Genomic DNA, 17,895 nt, shown 5'->3' on the forward strand with positions numbered 1-17,895 from the left:
TCTCACATTTCTCGAATTTCTCATGACTCTTGAAAATTTATCTCAACAAAAATCATGTACTGTTTAAACCAATCTACTTGCACTTGAAACTCCAAAATAATGTCAGTAGAAAAATAATATCGCTCCACAATTGATATGACTATCGGATGATACCCGTTCTTGAAATATCTAGTTGTTGATTCTATCGATTGATTTTGACGCTAGTGATAGTTCTTCTTGAGCTAAATTGCATTTGGTGAAGTAGGATTTTGTCTAGGAATCTAGGTCCTCATTTTATACTCTTACATTTTTTTTTTTTTTTTGAAAACCATATGGGATCCCATCTAGAGAGCCCTTCTAATGAGGACCTCTAAAATGAGGACTAGTTGAGGACTTTTGTATGAGACTCACTGTTCGATCTCATTTTCATAAATCAACCGTTAGATGTTTAAATATTTATGTGTAAATCATTTACCCAAATTTTCAGCCAAATTGAAAATCGTTAAGGCATTCATAATCGTGATTTATCAGTTATGAACATGAACGGCTCATGTTTGACATATTTGGGACGAACGTTAATTTGATCTAAGTTCGGTACCTTAACGATTGGCAATTTGGAAAAAAATATTCAGAAGTGATCTACTTATGCATATATAAACATCTAACGGTTGATTTATCGTAATATAATCCAAAAGTGGGTCTCCTAAATCATTGATTAAAACGTCCTCAACTATTCTTCATTAGAAGATCGAGCTCCCACCATATATATATATTTCATCGTAACATTGCCTTTTCTTCCCTTACTTTCGTGTTTTGGTTTTTTTTTTTCTCTCCACTGTTCTTTTATGCTGTTTTTTTTTGGTTATGAGGGAAAGAAGGTCCTCGGTGTCTATATGACTAGTACATGTTCATCACTCCATCAGAATATAGGAGAGTACTGTCCTAGAAACTGTGACACACTGAAAACAATAGCATTGAACATTATTTCCAAATTGCATACATGCATATGAAGTTGCTACTTTCCATTCCAAACAAAAGAAACTAAAGCTTTCATGGGGTACTTTGCACATCAAGCTCAGACTCAGAGGAAGGCCTAGTCCTAGTGTCAGATTGCCGAAATTCCTCTAGCATTCTCACAACTTCATCCATCTTGGGGCGTGACTCAGGTAGCTTTGCTACACATGCCAATGCAATCTGCAGCATCTGCACCATCTCTTCTTCAATGCCTTGTTGTCTAAGCAACTCCAAATCAAAAACCTCAGCAGTCCATTCCTCACGAACAACAGATTTCACCCACCTTGGGAGATCAACCACTACATTATCATAATGCCCTGCATGTTGAAGTGTGGTTTTCCCTGTCAGCATTTCGAGTAGGAGCACACCAAAGCTGTAAACATCTGATTTGTGGGACATTTTGCGCATGTCAATTGCCTCTGGTGCAAGATAACCAGTAGCTCTTCGTGACATGGATGCAACCACAGGGAAGTTCATTAGAGGAGTCAACCCAACATCTGAGATGCAAGCCTCAAGGTCTTCGGTTAGGAGGACATTTGTGGACTTTATGTTACCATGGACGCATTTAAGACCACCCTCAGAATGAATGTGAGCAATTGCCCTCGCAATTCCAAGAGAGATCTTTAGTCTTGAATCCCAATCAAGCGGGGATCTTCCAGCATCCCTGCTTCCTTTAATTTCACAAACATCAAAAAATGGAAAAACATCTCGTCATTACCAGTTAGAATTGTCAAGCATGTACCAATACATCATTTAGTGAACAAATTTGATGCGTTTGACACTAGTATCTGTTATGGAATTATAGCTGATACTAAGACATGTGATGCATGAACTACAAACAGGTTTAGATTAGGCACATACCATGCAAGTGAGCAAACAAGCTTCCTGCTGGCATGTAGTTGTAGACCAAAAGCTTCTCATCTCTAGAATAATAATAAGCGCGAGGAGGCACAACATTTGGGTGCTTCCCAACCCTCTCCACAACCTCCATATGCTGCTCAAACTCCCTCTTACCCACAACAATTTCCTTTAACCTTTTCACTACAACAGTTGTTTCCTCATCCAAAACAGCCTTGTAGGTTGTCCCATAACTTCCTTTTCCAAGAACTTCAGCTGATGCCCTCAGTAGATCCTCAAGATCGAAATTGTAATTGCATCCTTCGAAGAAGAACAGCTTGTTCTTTGCTGCTGCTTGCACTCCACTCCCGAAACTTATAGACTTCTGATCAGTCTTTTCATCACTAGAGGCACCACTCTTCCCTTTCAACATGCTACTGCCTCCCTTGCTAGTCCTTTTCAAACAGCATAAGATGACCATGATGACCAAAACAAACAAAACAGAAGCTCCCAAAGCAATGATTGAACCTAGGCCAAGTAACTTTTTGGCAGGGGTAGCATTTCGATTTTCCAGGACTACTGGTGAGGCTGCAGGCAAGTAAATAGGGGAAGGAGAAGGTGAAGAGGATGAGATTTTAGAACAATGGTTTAGAGGTTTCCCACATAAGAGAGAATTCCCAAGAAATGAGGAACGAGGGTACTTTTGGAGGGAATATGGAATTGAGCCATTCAAGTTGTTATAGCTCAAATTCAAAAGCTTAAGCTCTGTCAGGTTCAGATTGGGGATGGCACCAGAGATGGAATTGTTTTGAAGACTCAACTCTGCAAGCCTTGTCAGGTTATAAATGATGGTTGGAATGATCCCAGATAAGGAGTTGAAGGATAACTCTAATACAATGAGATTGGGGGAGAGAGAAGCAGGAATGGCACCAGAGAAGTTGTTGTTTTGGAGGTAAAGAAATTTCAATGAAGGAATGGACAGAACATCAGAAGGAAGAGTTCCATAGAGGAAATTGGAGTGGAGACTAAGGACTCTAAGAGCATCAAGCTTTCCAATGGTGTTGTTTGGGATTGAGCCAAAGAGTCCAATGGCAGGAAGATGGATATCAATCACACTGGTTTGGTTTATATTGCAAGTGATTCCAACCCAAGAGGAGCAAACTGGTGTAGAACTATTCCAGTTGAGTTTTTGTGTATGAAAGACATTGGCAGCAAATTCAAGGAGGGCTTCTTTATCAGAGTTAAGGTCAGCAATGACTGAGGAAAACAAGAAAGGGAGTATAGGGAAAAGGAAGATAAGTTCACCAATGGAGGACTTGAGCTTCATGGTTTTCTGCTCAGAATGAAAATGAGAAAAACCAAAAAAAAAACAAAGTTAGTTAATCATGGAGTGGGATACAAATAGCAGAGAACCCTTTAATCCCATACCCTTTTTGTTTTGGCCAACTCCAATCCCTAATACCCCAAATTCCCAACCCTAAATCTCAACATAAGAAAACCGTACTGTGTGGAAAGGGCTGATTATAACTTTGGTATATTAGAAAAGCAGAGTGCTCTTTCTTTACCCAAAAGAAAAAGAAAAAAAGAAAAGCCAAAGGAAGAAAGAGGAGAGAGCTGTCACCCAAACTAAGCTGCAACTTTTCCCTGAGCAAAAATTGAGCCACTTAAAAGTTTGTAAACCAGTGAAGAAAAGTAACCAATATACAAAGCAAAGTAGTGGAATCCAAGGAGAAGATAGCCTTCATAAAGAAAAAGAAAAAGTTCATAACTTGATAGATATACTTCTTTGTAATTTTGTGCTCTTTAGGCTTAGATTTGCTTATATCAGTGAACAAATATATATGCAGATACGTTGGTTCATAACCAACAGCACTGGAAATCAATTCCAGACTGCCAGCCTCAGATATGCTTATTCTCTCTATCAAGAACATTCACTACTTAAAGATTTTGCTATACTGCAGAACCTTGATAATGTTCAAAAGAAAAACTTTCGTCTTAGATTGAAATCCAAAAGGCTTAACGAAGAGGCTTTCAAACGAAACAAGAGAAGGGTTATCATAGAGTTTGTTTCACCTGCAGGAAATGATGATCAATGCAATGTGTCAGAGACTTCAGGAATTTCCACCTGCAAAATGACTGAACTTCCAACTTCTACCACTCATACTTTCAGGACCTATCAGAAGGAGCTCAAAATTTGAATGAAACGGGCATATTAGTCTCATGCCATATATGATGTAGAAACTGAAATTTCTTATGAATTGGTAATTATTGATTTTCTTCTAGGAGTTATGAGCAAAAGTATCAGGTAGGAAGAACAGTAAAAGTGATTAGTAAATAGGGGTCATTCTTCTTTTTTTTTTTTGAAAAGAAATAGGGGTCATTCTTCAACAGTAACGTTTGGCAATTATATATAGTAATTGAAATTCAGAAAAAGCTAATCATGCATTAACTATGTCCCATACTAAAGGTTTAAAGTTATACACTATGGAATAGTAGAAAAGCAAAATGATTCCATGTCAGTTTTTAGCTGAAGGAGTGTCCACAAACCACACCTTTTGAACTTTTTAGGTAGGAAAAGAATAATTTCTCCAAACCTAATATCAGTGTTCATTGCCCTTTGGAATAATCAATATTTATGAGATATAGAGATGTCTGGTAATCCTAGGGTGTACCTTTAATTGATGCCATTGCTTAGAGATGTTATTATGAATCACTATCTCCTGTTTTGACTTCAGAGCTATAATTATGCCAATACTTAGAGAGAATTCTTCAGCTCACATGGTAGGGTTACCAAGTGTTAATCATATTTCTGAAAGAAATTGTGGTTATAGTTGTAGGTGAAAGCATGGACCATCGACACAAACATTATTGTCTATTTGTCTCAGTGAGTAAGAGTGGTAGTTTCCAACAACTTGAGTAAGAGTATAGCAAATGAATTAAGAACAAGGACCTTTCAGATTCAGAGCTCAACAAGACAAACAAGGAGAGGGGTTTGGAATTGACATTGATGGTATGTAAAGGGGTAGCACCTAAACTCATGCCCGAGTCTGACTGAACACTATGATCGAATCGTCCACGAAAAAGCGATGCTAGTTGGCTGTTTGTTGATGTTCAAGTGATGATGCACTAACTTCACGCGTAATTCTTTCCTAGCATTGGTTGTGTATAGGCATGTGTATGTGCATCTCTCTCACACGTGCTGAGTGATGAATCCATACACAACTGGTGATATAGAACAAAACTTCCAATTTACACTACTTCGAATTCTTCTTCATCTCCAGGAATAACTGTTGGTCAGTTCCTGATGCCATGGGAATGTCAACTGCCAATAGCTTCATTAACCTTCATATCATACTGCATAAGTCATAAGAAGCTTGCACCCAAATTGCCAAATGCTTAAATGAGAAAAAAATTAACCATCACTGTACCTCTCAAGTCATAACAACCAAAAACATATGGGGTTTCGACAGTCCTCCATTAATCTAGCATCAATTAATTAGCTGTGGGCACAGAGCATAAACTCAATCAGCTTCGCTGTAGAGGCATACAATCCGCGGTCTAAGAATGAAATTTACAGCTATAAACAGTAGTAGATACATACACTGCCTTAAAAGTTCACCAACATAACAATCTTGGAATGTACATTTTTAACGCACACTATTAAACAAGGACACAACGTTGAACTTTCATATTTGGTGTTGCTATAGGAGACTAGGAAAGAAAATAGGACATGCTAATGGACAATTTATAGGCATGAGGCCTTGTTAGAAATAGAAAAATGATCAGCAGCCACTAATAACGAACATACCTATTACCTTGCTTTTTTTCTTCTGTACTTCATAACTGACCAGACCTTTTCCTCTGAACCCCGTACTGGGAAATGAGGAAGCACTGCTTGCTCCTGAGACTTGGCTACCTCAGTATCAGTACAACACTCTCAAATGGTAAAATTTATAAAGTAAACCAAGACTGTGGAGTGACAAACAATCACATAACTGCAAAATCAATATCAAGATTTCGAGTCCTGCCATCCTAGATATGAGCACTTCAACTTCTAATCATATATAGACCCTAATGACCAGCAAAACAAATCCCATTGGTAGGCAAACTGAACTTGCCATATGCAAAGTCCAATGACTAGCTCAATACATTATCACTCAGTCACTGCATGAAGTGATACCAGACTTATAACTAACAAGTCGAAAATGGTTAATGATAGACCTAAAGGCCAGATAATATAACATTACAACAACTGTAAAAATCCGTTCATTCTAACTGCTTCAATAATGCAACACTAGAACTTGTAATATTATTAGCTCGAAATCACTTGTTGATTAGAACTTTCTAATTTTTCAGCTGTTCTGTGCTGTTGCATGATTACCAAAGATCAAGTAGGTAAATTGTCAAGAAAGCAATTCATCTTCCTTGTCGAACATGACAATGACCACCAATTCTGATTTTCTTTCCACAATTACAATACAGTGCATGATACTGATTAGTCATTACAAGCATGCTTGTCAATTATACAGAAACAAGAACGCCAGCAGTGTTATTAAGCTAATGATTCAGAGGAACTTACAGCAAAGGCGACCACAGCAGAAGATAGAGCCAGGAAGCCATACTTGGTTGCATAAAATGTGGTTTTATAGTATAGAGACTATAGAGATGGAAGGACCGCCCTCATAAATGATATAGTTGTCTCTCTGAGTTACTCAGAGTCGGTAATTCCCAACTTCAGTAGGACAGCAAATGAAGTAAGAACAAGGACCTTCCAGACTCAAAGCTCAACAAGACAAACATGGAATGGGATTTGGAATTGACATTGATGATATGGATTATGGAAAGGGTAGCATGTTTAACTCATGCCTGAGTATGACTGAACATTATGATCAATCGTCCACAAGGTGAAGGAAGTTGGCTGTTGGTTGATGTAAGGCTTTTGTGCAAGTGATGATGCACTCAACTTCACGAGTAACTCCTTCCTATCACCGGTTGTGTATGATTTACATATTCATCTCGCTCGTCACCTAGCACGAATGAGAAAGATGGAACACATGAATCATACACAACCGGCAATGAAGAATGAAACTACTTCAATTGCCGAGCACTGTGTGTGTCTAAAAATGTAGAGAAACTTGGATTTGAAATACATAGTAATCACTTTACCAAAAAAAAGAAATACATAGTAATCACTTGAAAGAAGCATATTTTATAAGCAGTGTGAACATTACAAATTTGAGAAGCAAAGAATCAAGGCATGCTTGTCGCTTCAACTGTCATCTTTATTGCCCCAAGGGGGTCATCTTAACTTTAGAAATTTCCAAAGCTGCCTATTTGCAGTACAAAGTTAAACCATGTCAACAACTCTGCAAAAAAACAAAAACAAAAATGCAAGGTAACCTACTGTAACCTGAGACAATTTGGTCAAAGACTCGCGCATTATTTACAACTCCTCTATCAAAACAAACCAGAAGAGAATGGAAAGGGTAGAAAGAAAATCTACAGAAAAAATCACTGTGTCCCATCTTTTTCAAGCTTCTCAATTTCTTCACGATGCTTTCTTTCTGCCTCCAGAAGTTCTTTTTCAGCATCCTCCTCGTCTTCAATCTGATCAAGATTATCAAATATCTTCTCTGCAGCCATTGCTTTCACAACAGGATCTCTCAGCTCAGATATTAGTCCACCACCAACTTTGTATTCTTCTTCATCCCCAATCAGGAATAACCGTTGATCAGGTCCTGATGCCATGGGAATGTCAACTGCCAATAGCTTCATATCATACTGCATAAAAAGATGACACCCGAAATCTTAAATCAGAAAAACTAGACCATCAGAGTACCTCTCAAGTCAATACAACCAAACTCATATGGAGTTTCAACAGTCCTCCATCTACTAGATACATGTAGTATCCATTACTTAGCTGTGCGCGCAGAGAATATACTCAATCTGCTCTCTTTCAGAGGCATACAAACTATGGTATGATAAGAAAACAGTAGCAGATACAACCAACTTGTTACAAGTTCCACAACATAAAAATCTTGCAATCTAAACTATTAGTTTGAACTTGCGTTTGGTCTTGCTAAAGGAGACTAGGAAAGAATAGAAATGAAACACATGCTTCTGAAGAATTTATAGGCCCTTGACCATGTTAAAAGAGAAAAATCCCAGTAGATTTATAGGGTAATGACCTGGGTAGAATTTATATCAGCTAGCTGAATTTAAACATAAGCACAAACCTGGCCTTTCTTCTTCTTTACTTCAACATTGACCAGACCTCTTCTTTCGGAACCTCGTATTGGGAAAATGAGGAAGCACCGCTTGCTCCTGAGAGTTGGCCTGAATTTTTTCAGTTGAAACCCACCTCCGGACATTATATAGGCTCTTAGATCTGATCCTGTTAGAGGGGCACCCATGACCTCAAGAATCCCAGCAGATGTATTTAGCTTTGTCATGGCAATCCTATATACTTTATCAGGATTTATTGTGAACCTTGCCCGCAGATAAAGGCCCTGAGTAGGAAAAAAGTTCAACACTCTCAAATGGTAAAATCTATAAACTAAATCAAGACTGTGGAGTGACAGACAATCACACACATTGTTAAAGCAATATCAAGATTTCAAGCCCTACCATCCTAGATATGAGCGCTTCAACTTGTTGTCATATATAGACCTAATACAGCAAAACAAATCCCCTCGGAAGACAATCTGAACTTGCAAGATGCAAAGTGCGAGTACTAGGTCAATATGCTACCAACCAATCAGTCACTGCATTAAGTGATACCAGTTTCCAAATTGCAAATGGTATGTGATAGACCTACAGCCAGAAAGTGCAAAACTACAACAACTGTTCCAATAAGTTCGATACTCATTCTAACTGTTTCTATAATCCAACACTATGGCGTGTAAAACTATTTCTGGAATCACTTGTTGACTAGCACTTTCTAAACTTCAGCTGTTCTATGTTCTTCTGCGATAAACTAAAGAACAAGCCGACGAATTAAGCCTCATCATGGGAATTCTATGAATATATCAAAATTGATGGTTGAATGTTGCAGGGGCATAAAAGCCCCAAGTAGAAAGAAGCACAATACTCCGAAATGGGAAAATCTAAAACATAAGGCAACACTGTCGAGTGACAGACGATCACATACACCAGAAAATCAATATCCAGATTTCAGGTCCTACAATCCTAGACTTCAATCTCTGATCATATATAGACACAAATGACAGCAAAACAAACCCCACTGGTCTGATGACTAGGTCAATCCGGTGTCACTCAGTCACTGCATTAAGTGATACTATACCTTATAACTACCAAGTTGAAATGGTTCATGAAAGACCTAAAGTCCAGATAGTATAACACTACAACAACTGTTCCTATACATTGGATATTAATTCTAACTGCTTCAGTAATCCAATTCTAGAACTTGTGAAACAATTAGCTCAAAATCACTAGTTGACTAGAACCTACTACATTTTTATGCTGATAGACCAAAGAGCAAAAACACCAGCATTGTCGAACATGACACCAATTCCGATTTTGTTCCACAATTACAATACATCAACAAGCATGCTTTTCAATCGCAATTCTACCGAAACAAGAACACCAGCATTGTCATTTTTAAGCTAACAATTCAGAGCAACTTACGGCGAAAGCAACCATGGCAGAAGACAGAGCTAAAAAGCCATACTTGGCCATTCCCTCAGAGAGGTGCACAAATGTGCTAGCAATCCCAAACATGATCTTCCAGAGCAGAGCACACACCACAACTCCCCCAGCTCCCACCAGCACCAGATTGTTCCTCTTCCAGAACGCCTCAACCTGCAACCCTAGCGCCTCCTGGTACCGCGAGAAAGTCGACGCCGCCGCCGCCAGCGGCTTCTCGAACACCTTCTTGGCATTGCCGGCGTCGAAGGAGAGGAATCTCAGGCCGACGCCGCCGGGCCGGAAGGAGGAGCTGCCGAGGGGTTTTGGGGGAGCGGGGAATCGGGGGAGAGGGCCATTGGAGTGGTGGTAGGTCCGCCGGAAAGTGGTGGGCGGAGTTGGGGGCTTAGAGATTTGGTGGCGGTGGAATCGGAGCAGACCTTGGAAGATTCGAGATGAGGGTTTTGACATTGGAAATTTGGGGGATTTGGTTTTTGGGTTTTTAGAATCTTATTCTACAAACAAAACTGAGATTGAAGAGGAGTAGTATAAAGGGTTTGTGTCACCTGCCCACATTGCCCACCATTTAAATAGTGGTGCTTCCTGTCTTGCTCACTCTGCCATGGACTTCTGATGCTCTCGTCTCTTCTCTTCTCAATCAGCAATGGAAATGTGGAAAAAGACTAGGCCTTTGAGTTGGTTGTACATAAAACCCATCACCAAGTTACTGTGGTCAACGTCCCAAAAAAAAAAAAAACACTGTGGTAAAAAAAATATGGTGTGAAAATATTGGTATGCCCATTTTGGTTGTTGAAGTAAATTTCCAAAATTATTAACCAATTTTATGGTCGATTCCATTCGCGCTAAGCTCAAGCCGGCTCAAATAGTGTGTCGGGCTTAGCGCAAATGGTGTCGACGCTGGTTTGGACCCATGGCATCACAGAATCCTCGATACAGGGAAGAACTCACATTTTGAATGCCACGGCGTACCAGATGCTGTCGTTGGACATTGTTGAGATCTTTTATTCTAGGGACATTGATTCTTTCATTCAATACAAGTTTATCTAGAAACTCAGGGAGATAAATAGTGATTGAAGCAGCAGCAGTGTGATAATCTTGCAACTGTCATGAGTGTAACAAATATGGTGACGGCATGAAGCTGACCACAATATCCATTCCATGGATATGGAATCATATACCAAAGAGGAATGGAAGAAACTGGTGGTGGTGTGGATTAGAAAGAAGTGAAATAAGGAGTGGTGGTCAAGGTTCAGAGCGCAAATGTAAACTGACTGCAAAATTAATAGAAAAACCAACATTCAATTAAATAAAACTGCGTCTTAATCGACATATATTAATTATATCAAATTATCAATAATACTAGCGTTCACAACTCATACTAACGAACTCAACACTAGTTTAATGGAGACCAGGCCAAAACCCAAAAAACATAAGCTCGGTTCTGCATGAGCTCGCAACTAAAGCACTCTTATTCTTCAAGCAACGGCTTGAGGCAGGAAAGCTTTTCCAGGTGGACGGTTAGCTAAAGCACCATGGCATCCATAAAGCTGCACAATCAAAAATATACAAAATCATTAGATACGAGAACCAACAATAACGCAAATCCAGCAACTAATATGATAAGAGAAGGCAATTCTGACTAGCCTAACTAACAACTTTTAAGAATGAAGAATCTGAGGTATTGAAAAGCACAAATAAACTAAAACAAAGCTTATCATTGTGACAGGAAGCTCTCATTCAAACATTTATTTGCATGCAGATGAAGTATTACCTTAGCATTAACACCATCTGGTTGAACTTTGCCCTCAGCCTTGAACTTCAAGTAATCATTACGGTTAAACTTGGTGAATCCCCTGAAAAATGCAAAACAGTAGAAAATGAAAAGATGAGTGATATAATTTCTAGATGAAAGAATGTTTCGTTACAGGCATGCAACACTAAAACAAACCATATAGAATAATTCAATATTTCAAAGGAAGACTATAATGCATGCATACTGCACATTCAAAATAAATTTTAAATATAAATGGCACAACTCTTTGAATTTCTGTGGAACAAATCAATGCCAAAATAGAACAAAAGCTCACCACTTCCTGCTGACAATGATCTTTTGGCGACCAGGAAACTTGAACTTTGCACGTCGGAGGGCCTCCTGTGCATGATGACCGTTGGCATCCCTGCAGCGAACAGAAAGAAGAACCTGTCCAATAGCAACTCGAGCACATGTTCCTAGTGGCTTTCCAAAAGCACCCCTCATTCCAGTCTGGAGCCTATCAGCCCCAGCACATGAAAGCATCTTGTTGATGCGGAGAACATGGAACGGATGCACCCTGACTCTCAAATGGAACGCATCCTTCCCAGCAAACTTAGTCATGTACTTGTTGCAGGCAATACGAGCAGCCTCAAGCGCCTCACTCGACACATTTTCCTTCTCCCAACTCACAAGATGGACACAGAAGGGGAACTCACCAACACCCTTCTTCTTCATCCCAACATCATAAATTCTGATCTTAGGATCAGGGACACCACGACAGAACCGTGACTTGGGGTAGGGCTTGTTCTTGATCTGACGGTAGCACCTCGCAGGTCCTAACAAACATGACAACATCCACACAATTATCAGAAAAATCACAAACATCATGAGTAATCAAAACTACATGAATGAATACTAACCCTAAATTTCATCCCCACACTATGTTCATGTGAATCAAATCAACCACAGAATTCATGTGGCTACAAATCATCAAAAACACAACAATCAAATTAGAAACCGGATCGATTATCTGCAAACACATACACATCCCATTTCTGTATCAATCAGGCAGAGATCATGTCCACAAATTGCTTAATAGCTCGGAAAATCAAGTAGATACCAAATCGATGACAACAAAATCCATCTACCAGCAAAAAAATATATTTTCTAGATCTAAACCTGAGAATTATATAGACAAATAATACATCGATGCGCGAAGAAAATAAAAACATTAAGGAAGAACGTATTAAAATCGAGAAAGAAAGGGACTTACTCCTCCCCATGGTGACCTCCTGATTCTTCTCCTGCTGCTGCTTCCGATTTGGAACCACAAAACCTAATATCAGGCTTTTATAATAGATAAAGGTATGAGCGTCTTTAGGGTTTTAATCTGGGCCTGAGTGCTGGCATGGACTCCTGAACGTCGTGATAAAGGCCCAACTTTAATTTGTTCCTCTTTTTCCATAATAAAGGATCCGAAATAAACCAATGGTTTGGTTCGCTGATAACTTGGGCTTAGTTACAACTGCCGGTCAGCTAAGGTCGATTTTTTTTTTTTTCTTTTGAAAATGGGGTTTGAAATCCAGCCTAGCTGAGATGCTCAACTGCCTCAGCCCCACTCTAGTTCGATTTTTACTAATATTAAAAAGACTAGTCTCTTGATGCAAATAGAATTTGATTGGTATGATTATTATAGGATGAGTTAAACATGTTGAGATTCTGTCATTTTGCAAGTCTTTATTGACTCATTACAAGAATTGTATTGTCAGTTTATGTTAGCAAATTTTTTTTTTCTCTGTCACAAGAATGCACAGTAGTGTTATAATGACGAGATTGCTCAACATCTTTTTTTTTTTATCAAATACAATTAGTCTATTGTTTGTGAGTCGAACTCACGAGTTCCTATTTCTAAAAGAGAAACTTATGGCACTAAACTAAATGGTACTGAGCGAGATTACTCGACTTTGTATAATTTTTTTATTTATTATATCAATAATAAAGAAATACAACAATCAGTCGACTCACGACCTCCTCCTGACAAAAAAAAAAAACACTAACATCACTTGATCAAATTTCGGTAGAGACGTCGGGGGGTGTATTGTATTTGGATTTGTGCAGACTTTTTTTAAATGACAGACTTTTTGAAAAGTCCACAGACTCTTTAAAAAGTTGATAGACTGTTATGGATTTCTTAAAACCATTGATTTTAGCAACAGACTTTTATTGATTCATGAAAATCTATATACTTTATTATGAATGACTTCTACAGATTTCCTAAGATGTACAAAATATTTAAAAAAAACAAACAAACAAACAAAAACAAAAAACAAAAAAAATTAAAACAAATGCAGCTCAAACACAAAACAAAATAATAACTTGTTGTCTCTTCAATGCTCTAGTATCTTCTAATAGAAATTGACTCAAATAAATGATTGTTAGTCTGTCTAACGAGTTTGTTCTTATTCCTAATCTCCCAACAACATAAATATACAATATAGATCACTTGATGTTTATGGTTAATTATTCTCATCAATTTTGTTTTCGCCGATTAACATATATTGTAGCAATATTGGTCAATGTCTTGATCTATAATCAATCAATTGAAATTCAATTGTTCAACCTTTTTTTGAACCATAATATAAATTCAAATTAATGAGAATAATTAATTAATAAGATAAAATTTAGTATGGTTCAAGGTCTTAGGGTTAGACCACAATATTTGAGTTTTAGGGTTTCATAAATCATTTTTATTGCTATTAGGGTTCAAAGTACCACAATTAAACAAAAAAAAAACAAAAATCACATTCAACAACTACAATGAACATGTTGGGTATCAAAAAAGGTTGATATCATAAAGGAGGAAATTCTACAATATGTTAACGTATGACATGCATACAATATGTTAATGAGAAACATTAACATACCATAGCCTTACCCTCATAAAAGATTAGAGAAAAGACAAAAAATTAAGAAAGAGAGATGATGAAGGACAAACTTCTTCGTGCGTGGAGCTTTGATAGACCTTTTTTTTTTTTTTTTTTTTAAGAGGAAACTTTGATAGACTTTTTGAAATCTTTGGTCTGGAGGCTGGAAAATTATTGGAGTTTGGTATGTATAGTTAACACTACAAAGTCCATGATTATCCATGATTTTCTAATTCCATAAGTATGAATGATATTTTGAATACCTCTGTACTTTTATTCATTTTTAAAAGTCCTAATTGAATACCTCTAGATTTTGGTGGAATTCATGAAGTCTTTAAAAATCCTAATTGAATACCTCAAGACTTTCATGGACTGTTAAAAGTCTATATTAAATACACCCAGACTTTCAAATTCCATAGATTTCTTTAAAAGTTCTACTAATTCCATATACAATACACCCCCGTAGTTTCGGGAGGAGATTTACAGAGATAAAAGAACTGAAATTTGTTCAGTCTACTCAATCATGCGCGATGGCTGGCTCTACTGCTGACACGTGTAGAATGAAACACGTGGCGCTCTTAGGCTATATTAACGAGTACCCGATTGACTTGTATTCGCATTCAAGAACCAACTGGGACTGCTCGAGCTTTCAGCTGCACTGTTACTAATCGAAGATGAAAATCCATCACGTTGCTTGCTTGGAAGACAATTACGCATACCTGTAAGCCAAAACCCCCTCTTCAGTTTCATCTCAATCACCATTCTTTGATTGTTAGGGTTTTTTACTGATGGCTAGTGTTTTGTTCTGGGTTTTGGGTGAATCAGAATTATTGACGAGAGCACCAAAGAAGCCGCGGTTGTGGATCCTGTTGAACCCGAAAAGGTTCTTAAAGCAGCCCAAGAGCACGGCGCCCAAGTCAAACTCGTCCTCACCACTCACCACCATTGGTATTATGCAGTTCACTATTCAGTTTAGAAATTTACTGTGTTTCTGTTTATGTATATTAGTTTGGTAATCTGAATTACTAATAAGTTGCTATGTACTTTTTTATTTGAGCAAATTTGACTTAATTTTAATGGTATGTTTCCGTGGTTATGTGTGATAGGGATCATGCTGGTGGAAATGAGAAGATTAAGCAGTTGGTGCCTGGTATTAAAGTATATGGGGGTTCTGTTGATAATGTGAAGGGGTGCACTGATAAGGTGGACAATGGTGATAAGATTTCGCTCGGAGCTGATACTCAAATACTCTCGCTTCACACACCTTGGTATTGTTTTTACTACATCTCCTGCATATATTTTCATTCGGAATTGTCTTGTGGTCTTAAAATCTGCTATGCAATGGACTGTCTGCGAGTCTCTTTGGAGTAATTCCTTGCATTTTTTTCTACCGTGGTGCTATGTATAGAGTATAGAGCAATATCATTTGATTGCTTCTCTGTTATGCCATTGTTTTAAACTAATGAAAGCAGTGAGACACCGAGTTTTTTAATGCAAGACACCCTTAATTCCTTTTAGGCTGTGGCAAGAAATCTTCCCACAATGTACTAGAGACTTAAGGATCTAAAGATTGCAATAAAAAGGAAAGTGACACAGAACCAATCCAACCAACACTTAGATTAGTTGCTCTCATGCCACCTAAATTCTAGTTTTCTTAGCCTGATACTGATTGTTATTTGGTGGTTAACATTGTCTATGTATGAATTCTTTTTCAAGGTTTTTTTGACTTTTTCTTTCTGTTTGATCTCATCAGTCACACAAAAGGTCATATAAGTTATTATGTGACTAGCAAAGAGGGAGAGGAACCAGCTGTTTTCACCGGAGACACACTGGTAAGTTATGAAAGAAGCTTTAGTTTCTCTGCAACCAAAAATATCGGCAGATGTCGGGAAAAGCCCTTTATATCTAGTTTCCAGAGTCTAATTTTGGTCTGAATGCACTGTGCAAGAGACACGAGTTATTGTATTGCACTGTCAAGTGAATCTCACACCGATGAAATGATATCAAATAGTTTGATATCTTGGAACACTCGAACCTAATTGATGCCCGTTTAAGAAAACCATGGGCTTAATTGGTCTTTGCAGAAGTTTGCCAATTGCCTTGCTTTATGTTTACTTATAAGAGTGCAAGCAGTTGATTGTGGTTGTTACTCTATGTGTAGTTTATTGCTGGTTGTGGCAAATTTTTCGAAGGAACAGCTGAACAGATGCATCAGTCACTATGCGTAACTTTAGCTTCATTGCCAAAGCCTACACGAGTTTACTGTGGTCATGAGGTAAAAGAAGATTCTGATACTTTTCTGCTTCTTTCCTTTGGGTAAGGGGCATTTTCAAGGGTTTCATAATATCAGAATTGGGGATATTTTAAATTCATCTGAGCCGTTGTAGATAACAAGTTGGAGTAGGTTGTTTAACGCGGGAATAATTTCAACTGCAAGTATATACATGAATATATATATATGAGGATTGATGATGTTTTCTACAATCATCTTGAAATGGCCACATAGTATTGCATATACCGATGCTTATGGGGCACAACTTTCGATGTGCTGGCATGGATGAATTAAGCTCTTTATGCTGCAGCCAAATTCCTATAGCTATCACAGCCTATGATCTCTGCCATACTTGATGAATTATTGTTGTATTGTTCCAGTACACGGTGAAGAACTTGCAATTTGCTCAGACAGTAGAACCAGACAATGCCAAGATAAAGCAGAAGTTATCCTGGGCACAGCAGCAGCGGGAAGCAGGTCTCCCGACAGTTCCCTCAACCATTGAGAGTGAGATGGAAACAAACCCTTTTGTGCGGGCTGATCTGCCAGAGCTTCAGGTCTGATTATTCTCATTTAGTTACAAGGCCCCTTTTCGTGGTTTTCAAAGGACAAATCACTATGTAACTATACAAGTCGTATGAATAAAAACTGGTGTTTGAACATATTAAGAAATTTTGGTACTAGCGATCCATGTGTTGAAACAGCTTATCTTAAGTAGTAATTTACTTGTTTTACAGGAGAAGGTCGGTTGCCACAATGCTGTGGACGCCCTACGTGAGATAAGGCAGAGGAAGGACAATTGGAGGGGCTAATCGACAATCTACTTACAAACATACCGTGTGTCATCTCATCGTTTCTGCAATAAGAAGTTGTAGAATTTGTTCATGGAAAGTAAAACCTTTTGTATGTTTTTGGCATGGACAGCGCAAGTAATACATTTTCTGTTCTCGCTTTAATTTTTTTTTTTTTCTTGAGAAGAACGCTTTCTTGAACATTAAAGCAAGAAAAATGCTTTGACCGAAAACAAAATCAAGAAAAATGCAAATGGGCCTCGTCTTTCTTAATGATCATAGTGTGTAATGCATGACATATTCTTCTTATTTTTCTAAGAATGTGGGCGAATAGGAAATTAATAAAGCTAGCAGTAGAGGTTTAGTTGTCTAGATAATGACCCTCATTAAACAAAGCAAGCATATTAACTCGCCGAAAAAAAAAAAAAAAAAAGGTGTACTTTTGGTCAGACCATTGGAACCATCTAACCGCCACTAATATCTCGCCACGTCTACAGTCTGGGGTACTTTTGGTATTATACAAACCAAATAGAACGCTTTTGATTAGTTGGCTGGAGCTGTAACTTGACGGGGGCGTCCTATAGGAGTTGTTCTCGACACGCGGAATGTAATTGACTTCAACACGTTACGGCCAAGAAACCAGAAAATAAAAAAAGCATT

At 38.1% G+C, this 17,895-nt stretch overlaps 4 protein-coding genes across 4 annotated transcripts; 1 reads left to right on the plus strand and 3 right to left on the minus strand.

Annotated features, from left to right (window-relative positions):
- Positions 1 to 919: 919 nt before the first annotated feature.
- On the minus strand, positions 920 to 4,183 carry LOC133718786 (probable inactive receptor kinase At5g58300). The gene is made up of 3 exons (XM_062145665.1): positions 3,904 to 4,183; positions 1,855 to 3,163; positions 920 to 1,664 (listed from the first exon to the last, which is right to left on the minus strand). The coding sequence occupies exons 2-3, from the start codon at positions 3,155 to 3,157 to the stop codon at positions 1,030 to 1,032; spliced, it is 1,938 nt and encodes a 645-aa protein (XP_062001649.1). The 5' UTR covers positions 3,158 to 3,163; positions 3,904 to 4,183; the 3' UTR covers positions 920 to 1,029.
- Positions 4,184 to 7,013: 2,830 nt separating this feature from the next.
- On the minus strand, positions 7,014 to 10,152 carry LOC133714666 (uncharacterized). Its single transcript, XM_062140832.1, has 3 exons — positions 9,478 to 10,152; positions 8,067 to 8,339; positions 7,014 to 7,611 (listed from the first exon to the last, which is right to left on the minus strand). The coding sequence occupies exons 1-3, from the start codon at positions 9,943 to 9,945 to the stop codon at positions 7,342 to 7,344; spliced, it is 1,011 nt and encodes a 336-aa protein (XP_061996816.1). The 5' UTR covers positions 9,946 to 10,152; the 3' UTR covers positions 7,014 to 7,341.
- A 622-nt stretch (positions 10,153 to 10,774) lies between these two features.
- LOC133714667 (large ribosomal subunit protein uL16) lies at positions 10,775 to 12,664 on the minus strand. The gene is made up of 4 exons (XM_062140833.1): positions 12,522 to 12,664; positions 11,583 to 12,084; positions 11,267 to 11,348; positions 10,775 to 11,042 (listed from the first exon to the last, which is right to left on the minus strand). The coding sequence occupies exons 1-4, from the start codon at positions 12,529 to 12,531 to the stop codon at positions 10,971 to 10,973; spliced, it is 666 nt and encodes a 221-aa protein (XP_061996817.1). The 5' UTR covers positions 12,532 to 12,664; the 3' UTR covers positions 10,775 to 10,970.
- Positions 12,665 to 14,734: 2,070 nt separating this feature from the next.
- On the plus strand, positions 14,735 to 17,400 carry LOC133715682 (hydroxyacylglutathione hydrolase cytoplasmic). Its single transcript, XM_062142288.1, has 7 exons — positions 14,735 to 14,893; positions 14,998 to 15,120; positions 15,279 to 15,440; positions 15,926 to 16,004; positions 16,334 to 16,447; positions 16,825 to 17,001; positions 17,182 to 17,400. Exons 1-7 carry the CDS (start codon positions 14,847 to 14,849, stop codon positions 17,254 to 17,256), a joined length of 777 nt encoding a protein of 258 aa, XP_061998272.1. The 5' UTR covers positions 14,735 to 14,846; the 3' UTR covers positions 17,257 to 17,400.
- Positions 17,401 to 17,895: the final 495 nt, after the last annotated feature.

The sequence above is a fragment of the Rosa rugosa genome, chromosome 6 (assembly GCF_958449725.1).
Source record: "Rosa rugosa chromosome 6, drRosRugo1.1, whole genome shotgun sequence".
Lineage (NCBI taxonomy): Eukaryota > Viridiplantae > Streptophyta > Magnoliopsida > Rosales > Rosaceae > Rosa > Rosa rugosa.